This window comes from Gracilinanus agilis, chromosome 3 (assembly GCF_016433145.1).
Source record: "Gracilinanus agilis isolate LMUSP501 chromosome 3, AgileGrace, whole genome shotgun sequence".
Taxonomy (NCBI): Eukaryota; Metazoa; Chordata; class Mammalia; order Didelphimorphia; family Didelphidae; genus Gracilinanus; species Gracilinanus agilis.
The window spans coordinates 174,035,916-174,057,477 of NC_058132.1; the positions used below are offsets into that span (position 1 = coordinate 174,035,916).

Genomic DNA, 21,562 nt, shown 5'->3' on the forward strand with positions numbered 1-21,562 from the left:
ATCAGATGAGGGAAGAGAATTCTTCTTCGGTCTCATCTATTGTAAAGTCATTGTGGTATTAAAATGTAATCTCCTAGAAAGAAGGGATTGTTTCATTCTTTGAATATATCTTTTAGGGTCAAGCACAATATTTAAGCACCAGAAGACATAATAAACTCTTGTTATTGATTGATTGATACAAAAAAATATAGAACTGACCTTGGAGTCAGAAATACCTGAATTCATGTTATGCCTCCTACATAGCATAGCTTATATGCTTTAAGCAAGTAATGGCTATTTCTCAGTGTCCCAAGCAATTCTCTGTGACAAAATTGCCAATCTACAATGCATGGAAGGAGTTTCCATGTTGGTAGTTCTTTACACTGACAGAATCACAAGTTCAGATGTTCCCCCTTAAAAAAAATGTTTGTTAGAATCTAGGATCCATTCTACCACTGTTCCTCTATTTGTTAAACTCTTTTTGGTTATTTTTGATTCTTCATGACCCCATTTGGTTTGGCTTTTTTTTTTTTTGGCAAAAATACTGGACTGGTTTGTCATTCCCCACTCCAGCTCATTTAACAGATGAGAATATGGAGGCAAACAGGGTTAAGTGACTTGCCCAGGGTCACACAGCTAGTAAATGTCTAAGTCAGATTTGAACTCAGGTCTTCCTGACTTCAGGCCTGACACTCTCTCCACTCTGCTACCTAGCTGCCTCTAGTCACCTTGTATAATCTCTGAATATTATCTGTAGCTAACAATGCCTCCCTCACATTACTTTCCACATGGTCATAAGTATGGTTCTCTAGTTACATTTGCATGATCTCTTTTCTGCTCAGTTCATCCAACAAACTATTTCAGGATCCATGAGCTGCCATTTACATTAGGCCATGCAATATTGTTTTGACATGTTGTTCTCTCTCTGTGCAGGCCAGTGGTGGACTCAAACTTAAATGTACAGGAGAAAATTCAAACATATTGTCCCTAGTTTGTGTTTCTACTTGAGTCCCTTTATACATCAATCCTTACTTAACATTCATTTGTACACTATAGGTAGTAGAATAAAATTCCTTTATAATGTCTATATTAGGACACTTATTATGAAGTCTGTATCAGAGCTTGTTGTGTAACAGAATTTCTTTATTAATATTCCAAATTCTGATCTTAAGTTCATTGTTCTAGGAAAGAAGGTACCTTAGAGGTTATCTTGTCCAATCCTCTCAATTTACAAATGAGGAGATTCAAGGCCAGAGATAGTAAGTGATTTGTTCAGTCTCATTGGTAGTAAGTAAAAGACCTAGAATTTGATTTCAGGCCTTACCCTATAAAACTGAGTTCTGTATGCTTATCAAATTAACTAAATCAAATTAATGTGCTTCCTTCTATTACCAGAGAATTATGGAACCTGGGGTTGGAAAGGATCTCAGATATGGTCTATTCCACTAAAGACTTCCCTCTCAAGTGACATTGATCCATTAATGACAATACTTTGCATCCTACCAATTATCTTGATTCCAGATAAACCTAACTACAATTATCTAGAATATATTGCTAAATGTTTCCCACAAATATGACATGAAAGACCTTTTAAAGGCTTGGCTGGAATGTAGCTATCTACATTGCCATGATCTACCAGACAAGTAACCCTTTCAGGAAAGAAAATGAGGTTAGTCTGGCATAACCTATTCTTGATGTAATCATACTGGCTCATAGCAACAATCACATTTCTTTCTAATGCTGATGAACCATCCTTTTAATAATGATGTGATCTTCTCTGCATTGAAGAGCTCATGTTCACTACTGTCCCAAGAAAATAAAGAAAAAATACTTTTCCTATTAAAAAAACCTAAATGCGAAGTATGTCTTGGACTTCTGGTTAAGATGGCAGCAGAGTAAGGAGCAGCTGCTTGATCTCTCCTAACCGAAGCGTACAGGACTCCTCAAGGGGACATAAAAACGAATCCAGATGAATGAAGGGACCCCACAACAGGGCGCAGCATTGAAGGTACATGGAATCGGGGCATTTCCGTGCTATAAAGGGGTGAAATAGCTCTCACGAAAACGCGAGAGGAAGAAGCCTCTCCCCCACCTCCCACACCACGTACAATGCCAAGGCCAGTGCACAAGAGTTAAAGCAGGTTTGGGGCACCCATTAAGTCACTGGCAGCTCCAGGGCTTGTTCCTGAGAGCAGCAAGACTTAGGACCCCAAGAGGCTAAAGAACGCACACGGACTTTCCTGAGTGCTTGTGCGGGTGAAGGCATTGCCCTAGGCGCGGACAAGGATCTCGAACACAGGCTTGGACTGTGAGTGGGGACCCTGTGCAGACGGGAGCACTCAGTGGGAGCAGTGCCCTGAGACTACTGAAGGAGCCTCCGGCAGAGGGGCAGACCAGGGACGACCAGGAGGCTGGACCCCAAGAACAACGGGACCTGAGACCTCAGGAGCCTAGAGAGCGTAGACAGACCCTGAGTGTGAGGATAAAGCTGAGAAGGCGCTGGGCTAACAACAATGGCAAGCTAAAATCCGGAACCCCAGAAGAGAAAGATTATCAAGAAAAAAACCTAAATGCTGGATAATGATTGTGAGAAATCTTTAAGGAATATGTAGATAAAAATGTAATAAACCATAGATAATGTTAGATTTGAAAAGTAAGTTAATATGTGGCCTGAAGATATACTTGTACACAGATTAGTGGTCTCCATTTCCATTTGAGTTTGATGATACTGCTCTAGTCTAATCCTTACTGAAAGCAAGAATTATCTCTAGATTAATCACAACTGATAATTATTCAGTTTCTCTCTGAATACTCTTAGTGAATATTAGGGGCTTGCTGCATCTGTAAGAAGCTCATTTCCCTCCATCCCAAACATATATATATATATATATATATATATATATATATATATATACACATACATATAATATAATATAATATAATAATAATATATATCATAGATGATAAATTATAGAGCTAGGGCTAAAAGGAACCTTATTAGAGGGTTCTTCCTTATTCTACACCAACATTTGTTTACCTATAAATTCTTTCCATAGTTCTTAGTTCTTCCTTCTGGAGGACCTACACAGAATAGATCTAATCTTCTTTCCACACAGAAACCCTTCAAATATTTGAGGACTGCTTTTATGTCCTCCCCATCAACTCTCACATATGTTCCAAGTTTTCTCTTAGGTTGAATAATTCGGAAAGGCTACTGCCATCTTTGGCTCTGAGTCTGGCACCTCACAGAAATGTCAAACACATAGAATGCCAATATCTACTCAAGTACTTGAAAAATTAGATGGAAAGATCTTACCGGTCTATGCTGTTGAGAGACTGCGTAGGGCAATCCAGAGATTGGTTGACCCTGCATTTTCTGAAGCATGATCTTTTGCTGTAGTGGGAGGGATGACCTTAGAAGAGGCTGGGTGGACAGGGTCTGGGTGGGCTGGGGTTGCTGCTGGGGCTGCGCCTGCTGGGGCTGGGGCTGGGCAGCCACCGAACTTTGTTGTTGCTGTGGTGGAGGTGGTGGCAGTGGCGGTGGCTGTTGCTGTTGCTGCTGCTGCTGCTGTTGTGGCTGCTGCTGCGGTGGTGGTGGTGGGGGCTGCTGCTGGGGTAGCTGCTGCTGCTGTTGCTGAGTATAGTGCAGGAGAGAAGGCTTGCTTTGGGAAGCCAAAACTGAAGGCATCTGCTGGTTTGCTTGTTCTGAGTTAAAGTGGAACAAGGGCTTAGTGTTGCCATGATGTGGCTCCAAAGGTGGGTGAGGGTTGCTCATGAAGTTTCTATTGAGGTCCTGAGACTTTTGCTGCATGAGGACGTCCAGGTGGCTGCTCTGGGTGGTAGGACTTGCTTTGTACATATAGTTGGCCATCGCTTTTGACTGACTGCCATTCACTGGCACCCCAGGGATGGCTGGGCTCTGTGGGCTGAACTGTTGCTGACGGAAGGAAGGGCTGGGAATTTTCTCCTGGCCAAATGGCCCTGGGGAAGGCACCGCAGGGGACAAGGCTGACCAGCTAGAAGGCTGGTTTGGCTGGTGCTGTTGTTGTTGTTGCTGCTGCTGCTGTTGAATTAGGGCATGCTGCTGGCGATTGGCAGCTATCTGTTTGAGTTGTTGGGCATGAGAGACTTCTTGCCAGTTGGCCATTGGCCTACTTGCCCCTGAAGAAGCCTGGGGCTGATTCTGGTTTGGAGGTCCTGAGGGGATTGGGGAAGAAGCAGACAGGGCAGAACTGGCCATAGAGAAGGCAGGTCCTGTCGAGGGAGGCCGTAGCTGAGGGGAACCAACTGGGGCTTGGGTCAAGCCTGGTGAGTATTCACTCTTGATCACCATCTTCTCCATCTGCAAAGGGGGCCTTGGAGTGCTCCTCTGGTTCTGTTGGCCCAAATCAATGTTAAACGGGTCATCCGGCTTTATGGTGGCATTGATCATATTTTCCAGCTCCAGGTCACTCATAGGAGGCACAGATATATTAGTCAGCTCATTAAACAACTCCTGGAGCTCTGGATCCATCATCATCTGTTCCCCTGGAGCATCTCCATATCTATTGGGAAACATATTTTCCTGTGTCATCTGGCCATCCAAGTGCTTACTGCAGGACACTGTCTCTCCTGGTTCCTTCTTGACCTCCTTTAAACCCAGGTTAAACATACTATTACCAGGAGAATGAGCGCTGGTTGGAAGGGTGCTGGCCTTCCTCAGAGGGCCCTGGCTCATAGGCATTAACTGGCTTTGCCCATTGTTGACATGATGTCCAGTTTGTCCTGTAGGGAGATTTTCCCCTACTCGTATCCTCTTGATATCAAGGAAGGAGTTCTCCACAATGCCATTGGGTCTCTTGGTGTTGGCTGGAGACAGGCTCACCACCTGCTTTCTCTTCAAGGAACCTTGGAGCTGAAAGAGAGAACCAAAAAAAAAAATGATTAGAAAACCCAAACTTGTATTTAAATAATCATCAAAATTCTGTCCCTCTCATTTGAATATTTCTGCTTTTCAAATGGAAGATCTTATGAGGAAGAAAACTTAATAAATGTAGCAGACAGTAAAGGACAGCAAATTGCACAACTAGTGCAAAAATAAAAGAATTTGGGGATCATAGGGCAAATTTCTTTTAGTGGAACTCTGTGTTTCTGGACTCAGTTAAGGATCAGAATGATTTTTTTATTTTTAAATTAAATTATATTTTAAATATCAAACATTTATTTTTTTCTCCTTTCCATCTTACTTCCCCTTCCCAAACTGAAATAAAGTAAAACCTTATAACGAACAAGTGTATTTAAGTATACACATATACCCAAATTTCCATGTTAGTCATGTCTCAAAATATGTTCTTCTGCATATTAGACCATCAGCTCTTTGTTAAGATATGGGTAGAATCCTTCATAATCAGTCCTCTGGAATAATGATTGAGACAATCATTTTCTTTTAATGCTATATCTCTCCCTCTAAAATGTTCCACACCCACACATATCCACAGAAGGCCAGCAGGGTTACATTTTGGCCCCAATCCAGAAAAGGAGCCAATCAGGGACCTGGGGCACAAACTCAGAACACATTCACAGGCCCTGTTCTAACCTCTCCATCACTATCACTCTCTAAATAAATACCCTGAATAGTTGCTGGTGGGTTCCAAAGAGTTTATTCACTCTTTTGTTCATATACTTTCTGAACTGTAATTCCACTTCTAGGCACCAAGGTCTAGATAGCTATACTCTTATGTCCTATAACAAGCAGGAGATTGTATCTTATTCAAAGTGAGAAGCTCCCACCTGTAAGGCAATTCTACAGATTTTCTTGGATTGGAGGTGGGCTGGGTGTGGAGGTGAGAGGAGGAAGGCTAGTCTTCTTGTGTTGCCCAATCACAAAATTTATAACCAAAATCAAAGCCAGAATGTGGCTTCTACCACTTTAAGAGATGGGAAGCTTTAAATAAATTGTTTTAAGTGCTTCATTCATCAACCTAATAGAGTGTGTAATACGAACTTCAAAAATTGTAGAGATTGATTCTGAAGGCCATTCTCCCATATCAGCAAATTAACAAGGGCCAGAAAATGCCCATCATTGATCCTCAGGTCCTCATAAAGGCTTCTTATTGATCTGACCAGCAAAGTACAAAAATGGCATCCATCAAAAAATGGTCTTCCAAGTGTGGTTGGCCCATTTAAATTATTTACAAGTAATTACATAATAATTACATAAGATCTGGGACAGGGAGATATTTTTCCAGCCGTGAAATTCAAGCTATTATTTTCCTTAGCCTTCATTTATGACATTTCCTCACTGCTTCAAGAACTTCTCCTTAATTCAGTTCTATTCATTAAACATATATGATGCACTAGGCAGGCATTAGGGATATAAAGACAGAAAACTAAATAGGCCTGCCCTCAAGTAGCTTATCCCCATATTAGGGTATATGATAGCTAAACAGAAATATAAATACAAGACGATTTGAAGAGGGAGACAGTGCTAACAAGTGGAGGGATCAGGAAGAGTTTTCATAGAAGGTGGCATTGAATTTGACTCGGAAGAGGGATTCAGAAAGAAGGGCATGAGGAGTAAGTATGTTCTAGGCATGAAAAACTGTCTGTACAAAAGCATGAAAATGTCTTGCAAGAGTGCAGTAGGCTAGTTTGACTGAAATATAAAATGAAAGAAGGGTAATTTGGAATGTCTGAAAAGATAGATTAGATAGCTTCGGGTCTGTGCTCTTCCATTACCAATCATGGTCTGGTGCCAGTAGTCTCTGTAACCCATCATGTCCTCAGATCCAAGTCCCACTCTGAAAATTTAACCTTATGGTTTGTAAGGACATAACTCAGGACAGGATTTGAAGTTTGAAGGTATCTTAGAGGTCATTTAGTGAAATCTCCTCCCATATTTTACAGATTAAAAAAAAAAAAACTAGGATTCACACACTATATGCAGTAAATGAGAAGGCTCAGCTTCAAAGCTTGGGATTTCTATTCTCCAATGGACAATGAGAGGCCCAGAGAAAAAATAAATGCAGAAAGATCTCATGGTTATCTTGCCCAATGACCACCACCAACTGTAATAACAGCTGATATTTATTTATCATTTTATTACAAAACACTTTGACATTTTTATAACCTTCATGCTTTACAACAACTTTGTAGGAAAGATGGTAAAAATATCAACTCTCATTTTGATAGATGAGGAAACTGAGGCACAGAATTATTAAGTGACTTCCCTAGATTCATATAGCCAGCAAAGTCAGAGGCCAGATTTCAAATGAAGCCTTCTTGACTCCAAGTCAGGAATCAATGTTCTGTACACTTTGGTGAGGTGGCAAGTGTCCAGAAGAGATATTGTAAATCTTTGGGTTCATGATATAGGATCGATGGAAAGAAATGGATATGTTTAGCCTGAATAAAATAAGACTGAGGACTGGGATATGATAACTTGTTCCAAATATCACATGGAGGAGGGATTAGACTTGTTCTTTTCAGCCTTGGAAGGCAGAAGGAGGAGCAATGGGCAGAGGTTGCAATGAGACAGATTTTAGGCTCAATCACAGGAAAGACTTCATCACAATCAGGGCTGTCTCAAAGTGGAATGGGAGGCTGCACAGCCTCTTGTCAGGTACATGATAGCAGTGAGGGCAGATGGCTCCTGGAGGTCCCTTGCAGCTTTGATATTCTGTGATTCTGAGACTCAGAAGCAGGAAGTAAGATACACGGCAAGTTCAGTAACAAATATTGTTCATTTCATTGGCAGCATCAGCATCATCATTATAGCTAACATTTTCATAACTCTTATTTTGTGCCAGGCAGTGTGCTGCAAACACAGTTATTATTTAATCCTCACAACAGCTCTGGGAGGGACCTGCTATTGTTACTCACATTTTACAGTTGAAGAAACTGAGAAAAGCTGAGATTAAGCAATTTGCTCAAGGTCACACAGCTAGGGACTCAGGTCTTCCTGACTTTGAGCCCAACATTCTATCCACTGTGTCATACATGTATGCCATACGTGCCCATAATGCTGGTTCCCATCATGCCTCAAGAAAGTGTCATGGGTTAAAGGAAAGACTTGGAGGTGGACAAAGATTTTTCAGGTGTAAAGATTCATTTCTGTGTCCTAGACTCTTCATGTGCTTCACGTAATCTAAAGATATGCCCACTTGATCACTCCAGAACTCTTCAAATGATAACATTCCACAGAATGGCAAAGCTGTTGTCTATTTACATAGGGGTGGGATCTGCACAGAATATGGCAGCTCCATTCATGTTGCTCTGGATAGACTGCACTAATTGGGAGCTCCTAGAGGGCAGGACTTATTTTTGTCTTTTTATGGATCCCCAGTACTTAGCTCGGTGTCTGAGACTGAATAGATATTAATTAAATGTCTATTGACCGCTTGAGAAAATCCAAGTGATGTATTGGAAAGGGAGATGAACCTGGAGCCAGGATCAAATCCTGTCTTTATTATTACTAGGATGACTGGGCAAATAATTAGATCTTCTGGATCTCAGTTTCCTCCTCTGTAAAGTGGCTATAAAAATACCTATACCACAGATTTCATTGAGTTGTAAGTATAGTCTGTAAATCTTAAAGGGCTTTCCCTCTCTGTTAAGCCTCATGTACTCAGATCCATTCTGGCACTGAGTAGCTGTACAGAACCTATAACTGTTCCCACAAAGAACAAACAGAGGGTGGTGAATTCCTTAGTTGGTGCTTGGGTTATCAGCCTTTGATTTATTTCCCCACTACCATGAGAAAACCTGTTCATCCAGATTCTCCCATTGCTTTGGCCACTCCCTGGGTTTTAAGTGAGGCACCCTGGGGAGCAGCTTTAACTCTTTCAAGTCACTAGGCCCCCATTAAACAAATTCCTATTTTGTTGTTGTTCATGTGGCTTTACTAGTGACACAGTGAAAAAAGTAATGGACTTGGAGACAGGAAATCTGGACTTTCCCACTGACTCACTATTTGACCTTGGGTCATACTTCATTCACTTCTCTGAAGTTCTATTTCCTCACCTGCAAAATAAAGGGGGCAAACCAATTGATTTACTTCTCTTTCTTCATCTCTCTGTTTGTCTCCATCTCCTTCTCCCTCTTCTTTTCTCTCTCCCTCCCCCTCCCCCTCTTCCTCTTTCCTTTTTCTCATCTCTCCCAGGCTGGAACTTCAGTGGCCACTCACAGGCCCTCTGACATGGAAACTTTGATTTGTTCTGTCTCTGACCTGGACTGGTTCTTCTCTCCTTAGTTAAATTGATCTCCACTCCTTTCCCTATTCCCTTACTCCTAGGAGCTTACAATATTGGTGAGTTAGTGTGGAAATCTGATTGAGTTTGGAATTCTTGAGGTTAAGGAATCCACCATCCTGGACCACCCTAATTAGCAGGGATTAGAGGCATTTACCACTATGCCCAAAACTTGGCTCTAACTTCTTGAGTCCATGACTCTTATCAACTGCCTATCTCATAAAGCAATCTAGGCATTGGCAAAGTCTGGCAAAGCATTATGTGCTCCTGGGTAGTAATATTCAAAACTAGATCATGGGAGCAGCTGGGTGGTTCAGTGGATGGAGAGTCAGGCACAGAGATGGAAGATCCTGTGTTCAAATCTGGCCTCAGACACTTTCTTACTGTGTGACCCTGGGCAAGTCACTTAATCCCAATTGCCTAGCCCTTACTGCTCTTCAGTCTTGGAGCCAATACATAGTATTTATTCTAAGACAGAAGGTAGAGAGTTGTTTTTTTTTTTTTTTTAATAAGGTAGATCATGGTTCTCATGAAGTAGGGTGGCAAAGCTTCTTGGTGATATTATAGAAAATAGTCCCACAACTAAAAGAGTTCTAATTATTGTCATTATTAATAGCAATTATTAGAAGCCTCCTTGTGGATGACATTATACAAAGAGAACTTTGCCTCTGCCCTTTAGGAACTCACAGTCTGAGAGAGATAACCAGGGCCAGCTTTATGCATAGATGAAGGAGGCAGCTGCTTATAACACTGTACAATGCCAGAAAGACCCATCTGTTCTGAAATAGTTCCCTCACTGTTCTGAAGTTCCAATATTAGAGGTTCGGGTTTGGGGATTAGGTCATCTTTATCTCCAGAAGATTTCTGTTAAAGTGCAAATTTAATTTAATCAATCAGTGCAAAAATATTGAAATACCCTTCATGGTTCAAGGTTTTATATCTTGCTACAATCTTTCTTGTCTTTTTCTCTTTTTTCTTGTGCTCAGGGGTGACCTGCCTTATTATAGTTTGGGGCACTCTGTTGGTGTTCAGTAAATTCTTTGTAATTGGCTGACTGACCTTTGGTTTCTTTCCTTAACCATCCTGGAAGACTGGGGGAGTCATTCCATGACTCGTTCATGGTATAACCTCCACCCAGTTAGGTCTGAATTGCTTGCCACTCCCAATTCCCAATTCCTGTTAGCCCTAAAATGCCCTTCTTCTTTCCTAGCCTATAATATGAATATTTTCTTGTTCATCAATTAGTTAATTAACCAATTAATGGATGTAAAGTGCTTTGCAAACCTAAAAGTACTATATGAATATCGATTATTTATTTCTCCTGTTAAAATGATCTCATCCTCATTTTCTAGAGTTTTAGATTTATTTTACTTTCAACACATTCTATCTTGTTTTGTACTTGTTTGTGCATTTCATCTCCCCCACATTAGACAGTAAGAAGCGTCATTCTTCATCTTTGTTTCCCTAAGTGCCTGGTACAGTGCCTCATTTGTGACAGGTACCCAATAAACAGTTTAATTGCATTCTGCAAGCAAGCAAGCATTAAGTACCCACCGTGCTTAAAGCTCTCTGCTATAAGCCAAGGGAGGTGCAAAAATAATTCAATCTTGGTCCTTGCCCCTGTCATTTATTCTTTTTATGGCCTGGCCACTGGTGTCCATAGCTGTCCTGACTTACAAGTCAGCCTCAGGCCCTTTGTGCCATAGGTGTTTGTGTAAATGCTGTGTCTTCCTTGATAAGTTATAAACTCCTTGAGAGCAAGGACCTGTGTTTTATGAATCTTTGTATGTCTCCTAACACCTAGCAGAATGTCTGGCAGATAGTACACAATAATGTTTTTCTTCTCTTCTCTTTTCTTTTCTTTTTTTTTTTTTTATGGTGATCTTCAGAATAACAAGTAAAATCTGGTTTGCATATGAAGCATGAGTCACCATACTTTTCTTTTTAGAACCAATAAACTATGTTGCTTTTCACAGACATCTTTGTTCTCCTCGTTGAGCATCTCAGTGTTATTTCAAATCCTCCATTTTGGTGTGAGAGCCCTTTTGGTGATACAGTCCCTAGTGGGTCTGGCAGCATAAGAGGAATGAAGGGCTGGCAAAAGAGGGAGAGAGATAGGTCTGCAGACAAAATGGCCTCAGCTCAGAGGTAGATTCAAGGGTGATTTTTCTCAGTGAAGTGTTCATTTTAAAGAGCCGAAGCTGTTTGAAACATCCTCGGTTTTCCAAAATACTTGAAACACAAACTTCCTGAAGTGATTTAAAAACAGGGTTATTGCACAAGACTTCAGGCCTTTCCCTCTCTTTCCACTAACTAAAAGCACTCCATTGTCTATTCGGAAGCTCTACACGAAAGGGATGCCTCAGACAAAAGTCACCATTGAATCCACGGGTCACATTATGGATGAAAAAGTAAAAAGAGCCCAATCTTGCACTGAGTCAAATCCTTAGACCACTTTACTCATATTTAATTCAATTCCACAAACATTTATTGGTGGAAGGCACAACACTAGGGAAATGGAGATACAAAGATTCAAATGGTCCCTGTCCTCAAGCAACTTACGTTCTACTTGCAACTAGTTGAGTCTGACCTGGTCAGTTGTCCATTTCTGTGGTTCTTTTTGACATTTCTAGGATGGAAGGAGACCTTACACCAAACTTCCTCTTTCTCTTGTTTCTGGGAAGTCCCATTACCTTATGGTCAACATTTCCTGATCCTTTTTCCCAGCCTAAACACAGTGTTCACAGAATTGAACTCCCAGAGATTATTCCCATAAATCCCTTCTTAAAATTGACACTTTCATCTCAGGAGCCTTCTCAAGCAGAAAGAGAATCTTTTAACACATTCTATCAGAATTTAGGATTCAGATCTGGAAGAGGAGCTGATATAATCTAGTTCACTTTGGAGGTAGGCTGGGGAAAGATGGCTAAGGCTTAGTGATGGACGACATGATAGTGTGGCCGGCCCTAAAGATGATCTACGGCCCCCTCCCAGAGATAAAAATTGTATGGCATTCTTCACAGTCTTGTTCTTTCAGAACCTTTCAAGTTTATAATACTTTAGTTCTTTTCATGTACTCCATGGACTCTATTTGTTTTTTTCTACATGATATTTCATCATCTCTGGTCTCCATGCCTTTGCATAGACTATTTCTCATGTCTGGAATTCAGTTCATCTTTCCTTCTATCTCTTAGAAGCAAAATTCAAACTGCTGGCACAGTAGATAGAGAGCTGGGCCTGGGATCTAAATCTGGCCCTAGACATTTATTACATTTACTAGCTGTATGACCTTGGACAAATCACTTAGCTTGTTTGCCTCTCTCTCCTTACATGTAAAATGAGGAGAATAAAAATACCTACATCATAGGGTTGTTGTGAGGATCAAATGAGATAATGTTGGTAAATCAGATAATACAGTCATAATAAGTACTATATAAATGTTTATTCCTTCCCTCCATTTGAATGATTGATTGATTGTTTTTTTTAAAAACCCTTACCTTTTGTCTTAGAATAAATACTGGGTATTGGTTCTAAGGCAGAAGAGTGGTAAGGGTTAGCCAGTCAGGGTTAAGTGACTTGCCCAGGGTCACCTAGCTAGGAAGAGTCTGAGGCCAGATTTGAACCTAGGACCTCCCATCTCTAGGCCTAGCTCTCCATCCACTGAGCCACCTAGCTGACCCCACCTCCACTGGATTTAGAAGGTCTCCAGTGAAGTTCCTTGGGCATCTGTACTTGGCCCTCTACTAGCATTTTTTATCAACAACTTAAACAAAGGGATGGTTGGAATACTTGTCAAACATAGGTGAGACAGATCTGAAGATAGGTAACACGCTGGATAACAGTCAGATTAAAAAAAAGATCCCAAAAGCCTACAATATTGGGTCAATTTACTAAGATGAATTTAATAGTGATAAGAATAGTTTTACACTTGTTTTTAAAAATTAGGATCATAAGTACAAGGTCAGATGGCAGTTTATCTGGGAAATATCTGGGGGTTCTAATAAACTGTAGGTTGAATGTGACATAACAGAATGATATTGATCCCAAGAAAGCTAATCAAGTCAACCAGCATTCATGAATGTGCCAGACACTACTCTAAGCACCGAGGATACAAGGAATGGGAAAAACAGTCCCTGGCCTCAAGGAGCTCACAGTCCAATGGGAAAGAGAACACGGAAAGAACTTTGGACAAACATGCTGTATAAAGATAAAGGGGGATCAGGAGAGACTTCTTTTAGAAAGCGAGATTTTTAGATGGAACTTGAAGGAAACCATAGAGGGTAGGAGACAGAGATAAAGAAGGAAAGAATTTTAGATAGGGGGACGACAGTTCAGTTTGGAGATGGAGTGTCTTGTGCAAGGAACAGCCAGGAGGCCAGTTTCACTGGATTAGAGTATGGAGGGATTCAGTAAGGTGGGGGAAAAATGGGAGGTAGAAGGGGTCCAGGTTTGAAGAGCATTAAATGCAACCAGAAGCTTTTATATTTGATTGTGGAGGTGACAGAGGCCCCTGGAGTTTATTGAATGGTGGAAGTGGTGGTGACATAGTGAGATCTCTTTTAGGAAAGTAAATGGGATAGTCAAATGGAGGATGGATTGGAGTGAGGGAAAGATTTACACCAGTGAGATTAACAGATAGGCTGTTGTAATAGTCTACAAGAGAGGTGCTGAAGATCTGTACCAGGGTGGTGACAGAATCAGAGAGGAAAGGGCACAGATGAGAGATGTTACAAAATAGCATGATCATAGGCTGAATTCTGGGGGCAGCAGAGGGACTTAGTGGATTGAGAAGCTGGCCAAAAGGCTGGAGGTCCTGGATTCAAATCTGATCTCAGACATTTCCTAGCTGTATGACTCTGGGAAAGTCCATTAACCCCTATTTCCCAGTCCTTACTGCTCTTCTGCTTTGGAACCAATACATAGTATTGGTTCTAAGATGGAAGGTAAGAGTTAAAAAAAAAAAGGTCAATTCCAAGCCTTGGGAGATGAGTCCCACTATATTTTGCCCCATTCAGAATATTGTTTTCATCTGGAGTGTCATATCTTAGTTAGGACAATGAAAAATCAGAGCGTCCTAGGGAAGGCAATAAACAGAGTGAAGGACCTTGAGATTAAGTCTTATGAGGAGAGGCTGGCAGAAATGGGGATATCTAAGATGGAGAAGTGGAGACATGATAGCTTTCTTAGAATACTGGGAGGGCTGTCTAGTGGAAGAGGAAATAGATGCATATGGCTTGGTCCCAGAATATAAAGTTAGTAATAATGGATGGGTGTTTTAAAGAAATAAATTTAGGTTTCAGATATGGAAAAACTTCATAACAATTGGGCCTATTCCAAAATGGAATGGGGTCCCTCAAGAGGCAGTGGGTATTCCTTCACTTAAGGCCTTTGAGCAAAGACTTGTCAGGCATTTTGTACAGCAGATTTTTGTGTTCATGTTGTACTTTGCAAACTTGAAGGCTAAATATAAATAATAAATATTTAATATAATAATAAATGTCACTTAGTACTATTATTATAGATTAGTCTAGATGGACTTGGAGATTCTGTGATTCTATGAAAATTTTTTCAGACATTTGCTAACTCAGCAGAGCCTGGCGTCCAATCTGATCATAAGATAATCCTCATGGTGACCTGGAAGGGCTAAGTTATGCCCTTGGCTTGCTCCTGCTACCCAGATTCAGTCATGTCAGACAGTTCTCCAATCAGAGATGTTCATTCTAACACAACACAGAGAAAAAGAACTAATCTGGATTCTGAATCTCAGGGAAAGAAACTCTAGGATTACACTAACTCACACAAAGATGAACAAAGAGGGCAACTGATGACCGGTGTGAGTTCTCTTCCTTGATTGTGGTTGACTTGGAATATAAATTTAGTTCTTTCAGTTGTGTCTGACTCTTCATGACCCCACTGGGTTTTCTTAGCAAAGATGCTGGAGTAGTTTGCCATTTCTTTCTCCAGCTCATTTTACAGATGAGGAAACTGAGGTAAACAGGGTTAAACAACTTTAACACATAGTGATTAAGTGTCTAAGATCAAATTTGAAGTCAGGGAGAAGTCTTCCTAACCTCAACATTATATTCACTGTGCCACCTACTTCTCCAGGCATACAAAGAACTTACTTCAATGATGCTGCAAATTTGTTTTGTCTAAGATGACCATTCTGAAGATCACCAGGGTCAGAAGATATTCTGATGCTGATATAATAAACGTTTTATAAATAATGCTCATTATACACATATATTTTAATCTACTTTTTATTTAGGCTTGCCATCAAACACTAGCTAAAGTGTTGCAACATTGCATATAGACATTTTGTCTTCTACATTGTTGGATCTTTCTAAAGGCCTGACCACCTCTAGCTTCTGCAATTGCTGTGTGCTGGAAAGCATTTCCTATTCATTTCTGAACTCAGTATGGAGATGTAGCCACTCCCTACAATAGACCTTTCACTAAGGACACGTTCCTTCTGATCCAGCGGGAAACACTAGGACTCCATTGCTTTGTTCATCCTGGAAGTCCATTCTTTCTCTGCACTGCCTGGAACACAGTCCTGGTTGTTCTCCTGTGTCTGAGCCCAAATACTCAAAATGCTTTTTCTGAGATTTTGTCAAACATGGGACCCAGCATGCTCTTCCTCATTAGCTACTCTGAATCAACACCTATTATTTATTTGGTACTTATATTTACTTATTTTGTTGATTATTTTTATTTGTGTCTGTCTCATCTCTGCACTTGAACTGGAAACTCCTTGAGATTGGGCACTGCATTTTTTGTATCCATCAATAACTAACATAGTTCTGAGCACCTAGGAGAGAGATCCAAAGATTCATATAACGTAAGGTAGATATTGAAGGGACCTTCCAAATCCTGGCAAGGGTAAGTGGTTTGCCCAAGGCTGCCAAGGTGGCAGAGCTGTAGAGAGAAGGCACATCTCTGAGCTCCAAACCCAGGGACACTAGTCCATTAGACTCCACTTACTATTCAATAATTGTTTTTGATTGAATAGATGCCAAGGGCATGAGGAAAATGGGCTTTCTTTTTCAACTGAGAACTAGGGCAATGGGACTTAGGAGGAAGCAGGTGCCCAGAGATATTCATCCTGATTCCACAGGAGACTTGGTTGATGGTTATGGCAGAGTTTTGTGTTTTGAGTTTTTATTTTCTTTCAATCCTGGGAGTTAGGGATAGAGGGGAAAGCCTTGAACCTAGACCCATGAGAAAAAAATCTCTTTCCTTTCACTGAAACCAGTGCTCTATGTCTATATACGTGTGTGTGTTGGGGGGGGGGGTCCAAAGTTCTTTTCACTTCACATAGAAGACCACTTTTTTGTGGAATGGATCATCTGTGAGTAATAAATACTTTTTACCTGATGCTGAACAGAAGATGAGGGCAGATTTCATCTGCAGATTAGGGCAAGATTCAGGCTTAGTGTTTTGGGTAGGTATTCATGTCTCTGAAAGTCAGTGAGGGCAAAGACAACCTATCCTCTGCCCCACTCCTCCAACTCCTTGCCATTTGGCTGTATGACTCAGTAAGTCAGTATCAAACTCAAACCTGAACCTCAAGGTTTCCTGACTCCTGGCATAGTTTTCTGTCACCTCAGACCGCATTTTTCCCCCTAACTAGATCCTTTCTGTAACCAGCTGATGTCATAAAGGAAATGTGTGTTTTTAGTACTCCTTTTATATGGAAGTGCCACCAAAATATTCAAGGAGGATCTATGATGCCTTCAATGCTCAGGGTCTTGCAGAATCATAAAATTTTGGATTTAGAAGGATGTTCAGAAGTAACCAACTTAAGTCTCTTGCAAGTTGCTAATCAGAGTCAATATTTTCTAGGTCTTGCTTAAGAAATGACAATTTAAAAGGCAGAAAACAAAGGATCTGAAGAAGAACCACCGAGGTGTCTACTTTCAACCCTGATACCTCAAAGCCAGTCGTTTTAACCATCTGTGACTAACTGGACTTACTCATCTCAACCAGCCGTAGCACTGAGTGAAAACTAAGGCATGCAGGACCTATCATTCTAAATTAGCTCTACTGTGTTTAGCAGGAAAGAAATGGATGGTTTTTTCCTATATGAGCCTGAAAAAATGAGGTCCACTGTCCATGAAAATATTTTCATCATGATTCATTTTTTGTTCAAGATTTTTATCCTGTATATATCTTGTTTGTATGCTGTGGTTTATATGTTGCTTCCTCTTTCCATTGGGAACTCCTAGAGAACAAGGGCTGCCTTTTGTCTTTCTTTTTATCACCAGCACTTGTTGAGAATGTTGTAGAGGGGAATTCTTCTTTAGTTATGGGTTGAAAGAGGTGGCCTTCCATTCCCTAAGATTTTTTGATTCTATGAGAATTTGAGTCCTGCCATAGACCATGCTATACTCTTCTCTCATATTCTTCTGCCAAGGTACCTTAACCCTAGGCTCTGCAGAGACCAAGTAAGGATTGAAAGGGAAGTATAGACACAAAACTGGTCAGTTCTTGGTTCTACCAGCTACTGCTAGGCAGAAGAGGGAGCCTTGGGTACACGGTTGTCCCCAAGGGATTGGCCTGAAAGGAAGTCACACAGGAAACCCACCAATTACCCAGGAATAATGGTTTTCATTCACTGACTTCTTGGATCAACTTCAAAAGAGCACCCTACAAATGAATGCCTCATTCCCTTTTCCTACTTCCTTATGCCACTCCTGATTTCAGTTTAAAGAGTGATAGTTCAGGACAGAAATGGAGATTACTTATTTAGAGGGCACTAACAGCTTTACTTACTTTTCATTTATAGCAGTGCCCCATTAGAAAGCTTTTTAATATACCATGTCACACTACACGTAGTAATATAAATAAAGAGGCTGTCCTAATAAGGTAGAAAGTACCGAACAAAGATTATCTCGCTTCTAATCCATTAACATTAGAAGTGTTTGCACCCTAGTGAATGCCATTTATGGTGTAGCCCTGAGAGTCATGGAATCATTGATTCAGAGATGGAAAAGTCCTCAGAGTCATATAGTTCAACTTTTCTTATTCACTGTTGAGGAAACTGAGGTTCCAGGGAGGCCATGTGACTTGATCAATATCTCAGAGGGAATAAAACAGCAAAGGCAGGATTCTAACCGGGGTCTTTGCACTCTGATCCAGTGTTCTCTCTGCTTTACCCTGATGATGTATGTATGTATGCATGGATTCAGTAATTCACAAGAAAATTTTGGAAAGTAAACAAAAACTATCTCTACCCCCCAAACAAAACAAAACAAAACAAAACTCTGCATAGATCTGACTTGCCTAGACCAGGAATGGCTCGTTTGAATGTATCTGTGCCTAGAGACAGGAGGCTGACCTTTTTGACCTTCTGAGAGGTCCATCCTAGCTTCAGGCTCAACTGGAACTCCAGGACAAAGGAATGAGAAACAGCCTTGAGAAAGATAGTCTTGGCAAAGCACCTGAGAGCATCAACCCAGGCCCTTTGATGTTTCTGGTCCTGATGTCATGAAACTTTTAAAGAGACATTTCTCTTATAGCAACAGTATCTATGTTCTCCATGCAGTGAGCTGTTGATGTGTGTTTTCTCTTCTCTTTCCATCAGCCCTGACGACTCTGAACTGTATAGACAGAGGCTCTTTAGAGCGTGCCTTAGCTTTCACTCCCAGTCTGTGTTTATTTTAACATCAAAGACTCATCTAGGGGGAAATTGCTTAACTAGCTCCATGAAACACGAAGGGCTTTGCAGAGAGATTTGGTTGCAACTAAAAAAAAATTAATATACTCTGGCCCAGTTTGTTAAACCTCTATTCCCCTGAAATCAGAAACTGTCTTGACAGATGGAGCTGCTCCCTGGCTCTTCCATGAATGTCTAAGGCATTAGACTCCCACCACTTGCCATATACTTACAGAGAGATAAAAAAAAAAAGGAATCTGGCTAATTTAAATGATAGATTAAATGGAGGTTGAGGAGGGGAGGGAAGTGTGCCTCTATGCTATATTGTTCCCAGTTTAGTTCTTTGAAGCAAGTGACCCATGTTGTAACAATAGTTAAGCTTTGATCTAACTTGCTGTATCAGTGTAATTATCTCCCTGAGGCGTGGTCTCTACCTGATAAATGGGCATACTTCATAGGCAGATAGACTTTTTGAAAATGGGTAAGAGGAGAAGCTCAACCTGGAACACTGAGGAAAAAAAACCTTTAAATAGGTCGAAGTTGTAAAAAAAAAATCAGCCAGGAGCCTGTTGATTATTCAGAGTCAAACAAGTAGGCTTGAAAGCAGCCCCTTCTTTATAGCAAAGCCTCTGGGGATTTTTCTGAAGTGTGCTTATGTTAGCCTTGAAAACTCTCTCTGACCATCAACATGTCACAGTGCCTGGAGGTGAATTGTTTCTGAAATTAACATCAATGGCTATTCTCTTGAAATATTGTGTGAAGAGTAAACTGACCCAAGCTTTGGGAAATTCAACTGCTTTCTGATTGAATCCTGATGAGAAAGAAATACCAGGCTGCGTGATGAATGTGGATAGGGATAATCAGGCATGGAAAAGAGGTCATTTTGCACTAGCCTTACAAGGAGAACCTCAACTATTCATAAGGTTGAGAAGTCTGATTAAAATAGTAAAAGCAGAGTCTTAATAGAAGAAATGCCTAATCCTCAAAAATGTCCCTACAGTTTCTTTCATTTGCTTTTTTGAAATAATGTGGGGCAGATTTCCACTGAGCAAGATCTCTGGGAATGACCTTGCAAATTGCTTTCAATGCAGGATGCCAGCAAGATTGATGTCACAGAGACCTTTATCACTGAACTCAGGGCACATATGTTTCCCTTTACCTGCCTCAGAATTATCATTTTTTTACTCCAAGTCCTGGATATTTTTTTAAAAAAGGACCCCCCTCTGGTCTATGTATGACTCACTCTTATTAGCTTCTTGTCTTTGCACTTGCCTTTATCCAGCTTGGCATAGAGGATAGAGCACTGGACTTAGAGCCTAGAAGACCTGGGTTCAAATCTCACCTTTAACACTTAATTGGCTCTGGGAGGGCAGGGAATTCAGTTGATAGCCTGATCTTCTGTACTTAGAAAATGGGGCATATTAACACGTATTACCTACTGCACAGGGGTGTTTTAAGGTTGAAATGAGATGTTTGTAAAGAACCATGTAACTTATTGTCTATGTTAACTACTTTGTACACATTATATTTGTTTGTGCTGTAAATGTTTTTTACATGTACTTCTTGTCTCTTTTATTAGAACATAAAGTCTTTTTGAATAGGGATTGATTTTTATATCCTCTAGAGAAGTGCTTGGCACATAGTAGGTGCTTAATGGAACCAGAATTTCTGGCCAAGCCTAGAAAATTTTGCATGATATTTAATAGATGTAGACAAGGCAGACTGGGTGTCTGTGTGAGGAGTGGCATTGTCACAAACACTTTGGAGAGGAGATTCATCATTTCTTCTTCCAGAGAGAGACAGATAGACAGACAGACAGACAGATAAACAGAAAGAGAGAGAAACAGACAGACAGACAGAAAGAGAGAAACAGACAGACAGACAAACAGAAAGAGAGAGAGAGAGAGAGAGGGAGAGAGAGAGAGAGGGAGACAGAGAGAGAGAGAGACAGAGAGAGAGAGAGAGAAGAGACGTATGGTTCCAGACTCTAAGGGAGAGAACAGATTCTTTTGCAGACATGTAGAGGAGTTAGGGCCTCAACATATCCTTGATTTCCACCTTGCTCCCCAGAAGCTTCAGTGAATTTCCCTATAAGTGATAGTATAGCCTTTCTTGAAGCTGGAAACTGGAATTATATTCATAAATATTTGCTGAGTGTTAGGTTCATAGATCTAGAATTGGAAGGGACCCCAGAAGACATTTAGACCAACCCTCTCATTTTAGAGGTGAGTAAAGTATGGCCTTGGAGGTGAAGTAATTTGTCAAAGGTCATAAAGGTAATAATAATAATCAGAGGTGGCATTTGAACCTACCTCCTCTGACTTCAAAGCCATCGATCGTACTATTTTACTACATTGACTTCTCATTACTTTTTCATTCACCTGGAATACTCTTCTTCCTTTTTCTCAGAAACTTCATGCAATAACCTGGCTCAAAAGGTACTCCCTGGGGGCAGCTGGTTAGCCCAGTGGATTGAGAACCAGGCCTAAAGATGAGATGAGAGGTCTTGGGTTCAAATTTGACATTTCCTAAGCAGTGTGACCCTGGGCAAGTCACTTAACCCTCAAGTCCTTACTATTTTTGCATCTTGGAACCGATACAGGGTATTGGTGCTTCGATGTAAGGTAGAGTTTTTAAAAAAAGATAAGACAGTGCTATATAAGTATAGAAACTTAGAGCTTAGCATACAGTTAGCATG

General features: G+C 40.7%; 1 protein-coding gene across 1 annotated transcript in view; it reads right to left on the bottom strand.

Moving 5' to 3' along the window:
• The window catches only part of MAML2 (mastermind like transcriptional coactivator 2), a 154,539-nt gene extending 133,342 nt beyond the window's left edge, over nt 1-21,197 (bottom strand). The window contains exons 1-3 of the mRNA XM_044669003.1: nt 21,177-21,197; nt 9,894-10,070; nt 3,296-4,873 (exon numbers count right to left, since the gene is read on the bottom strand). Coding sequence (XP_044524938.1) covers nt 3,296-4,873; nt 9,894-10,070; nt 21,177-21,197 — 1,776 coding nt within the window. The remainder of the gene's footprint in view (nt 1-3,295; nt 4,874-9,893; nt 10,071-21,176) is intronic.
• Between the last annotated feature and the right edge of the window lie 365 nt (nt 21,198-21,562).